Consider the following 2,500-nt stretch of genomic DNA (forward strand, 5'->3'; position numbering starts at 1 on the left):
TATGTGTGTGTGTGTGTGTGTGTGTGCGTGCGTGCGTGCGTGCGTGTGTGTGTGAGAGAGCGAGTGTGTGTGTGTGTATGAGAGAGAGCGAGTGTGTTTACCACTGATTAAATCTGATAACACTGATGACATCAGCACCAGGAGACACAGGGAGCCAAGAGAGATTTACGAGGAGCAGAAGCTCAGTTAATGTGTGGCGGTGATAAGAGGCTGAGTCCTCATCTTAATGGGCCCTGCTGCTGCTGCCACGGGGACATGGCTGTTTCTCAGGCCGTAGACCGTTACTCTCGGGTGCGGATGTGTGTCTGTTATTTAATCTGCAGACGTGAAGAGTCGTGTCAGCGTCTCAGGGCCATAGCTAAGGACCGGGAGAACTAGATGTGTGCAGATACCTTTAAGGACCGGGAGAACTAGATGTGTGCAGAACCCTTAGCCCATGTGTGCAGATACCTTCAAGGACCTGGAGAACTAGATGTGTGCAGATACCTTTAAGGACCTGGAGAACCAGATGTGTGCAGATACCTTTAAGGACCTGGAGAACTAGATCACTACAGAACCCTTAGCCCATGTGTGCACATACCTTTCCTTTTTGCTACTTGGCAGGATTGTGAACTGATTTTTATTGTATCAATTTTATGGAAAATAATGAAAAATACTGGTAATACAAATATAATACTAATTTTCAACATAAAGAGAACAGTGCTAATTCATTAATTTAACTTGGAATTTCATGACAACAGTTATTACTTCAGCCTCCTGAAGAGTCCACACTATTCAGAGTTCCTTCTGCTTTCTTTCACACACACACACACACACACACACACACACACACTCTGGTCTCAAGTCACACACACACACACACTGTGAGCAGGTCTCAAGTCAGCTGATGAAAGGCGGAGATCAAACAGGATCCCAGAGTCACATGCTCTCAGATGTCAAATATAAACACAGGATGGTCTGGGCTGGCTCCTCACGCTCTAGTTTCAGCACCGCGTGTGTGTGTCCTCTCCTACACACACACTCAGACCCAGCCCTTCACCACCGTGTGTGTGTCCTCTCCTACAAACACACTCAGACCCAGCCCTTCCCCACTGTGTGTGTCCCCTCTCCTGCACACACACTCTCAGACACCCAGGTCTTCTCCAGTCCAGTATGTCCTCTCCTACACACACACTCTCCCAGCCCTTCCCCACCACGTGTGTGTGTCCCCTCTCCTGCACACACACACTCAGAGACCCAGCCCTTCACCGCTGTGTGTGTGTCCCCTCTCCTGCACACACACTCCTCAGAGACCCAGCCCTTCTCCAGTCCAGTGTGTGTCCTCTCCTGCACACACACTCTCAGACACCCAGCCCTTCACCAGTCCAGTGCTGCAGGCTACTTCTGTGATAAGCACCTTGTGTGTGAGTGTGTGTGAGTGCATGTGTGTGTGTGAAGTGTGTGTGTGTGAGGTGAAGTGGTCCCACAGTGAAGGCATCCAGAGTGAGCTTCCCTTGGCTCTAATGTCACGCTGTGTGTATCGCCCAGCGGTGCAGTAGTTAACTGAAGGCTTCCTTAGCGCCTTTATCCTGTTAGCTCACGGACACACACACACACACACACACATACACACACACACACGCACAAACTCTTGCATCACAATCCAACTAACACACCCCTCCACCCAGCCCCCCCCCAGACACCCGGGGGACTCTTACTTTGACACGTCTAGGAGGAAGTCATTGAGCTCAGTCTGTTTGGCAAGGCCTCTGCAAACCTGGGAGTCAAAAACATAAAACACACACACACACACACACACACACACACACACACACACACAGACACACACACACACACACACACACACACACACACCCAGGCATGTGGACACACACACACACACACACACACACACACTTTAATGAGCTTTAATGTCAGTTCAGACAACATGTCCAGAATGCACGCAGCAATGCAAATAACACACTTTACAATTTTTCAATCGTCTTTTTTCATCTCTGATGTAACTTTTGCGGCTGAAACAAGCCCATGAGTGCGTCCCTGTGCGCCCGACTCCCGAATGCCCACGGGGAGAAGACGGAGCTAATAACACTGAGCGCTGCGCTGCGATGCCATCCTACAGCAAGGGGCATCTCTGGTACAGGGCTCCTGGCCTGCTGGCACGTCTAAGGCCCACTGGCTGAGTGGAGGAGGGGTAGCGCCAGGGGCAAGGGGTACGCCAGGGGCGAGGGCTGGCGCCAGGGGCAAGGGGTAGCGCCAGGGGCAAGGGGCGGCAGAGAGCTTAATGGCCGGAGTTATCATGGCACACTGGCCCTCCTGTCTCGTCACTTTAGTTTCTCCATTCCGGTGTCCTGCGAGCTTGAAGCCAGCGGGAGAGCGCAGGAGGATCTCCCATGGTGCATTGCAAAGGGCTCCGCCACGGACCAGCATGCCTTGGGGTATGAGGCCCCTGGTGGCTCCAGTTCAGCGCTGTGATAATTGGCCCTCAGGAGAGGAGCGTGTG

The 2,500-nt window shown here is 52.1% G+C and overlaps 1 protein-coding gene across 5 annotated transcripts in view; it reads right to left on the reverse strand.

Moving 5' to 3' along the window:
• pde10a (phosphodiesterase 10A) overlaps positions 1-2,500 on the reverse strand; it is a 114,325-nt gene that overhangs the window by 24,489 nt on the left and 87,336 nt on the right. For all 5 annotated transcript variants that reach the window (XR_006152756.1, XM_031578788.2, XM_031578785.2 and 2 more), the window contains exon 9: positions 1,698-1,756. Coding sequence is in view for 4 of the 5 variants with exons in the window: in XM_031578788.2 (XP_031434648.1) it covers positions 1,698-1,756 (59 nt within the window). In the remaining variant the exon portion in view is untranslated. The remainder of the gene's footprint in view (positions 1-1,697; positions 1,757-2,500) is intronic.

Source organism: Clupea harengus, chromosome 13, assembly GCF_900700415.2.
Source record: "Clupea harengus chromosome 13, Ch_v2.0.2, whole genome shotgun sequence".
Taxonomy (NCBI): Eukaryota; Metazoa; Chordata; class Actinopteri; order Clupeiformes; family Clupeidae; genus Clupea; species Clupea harengus.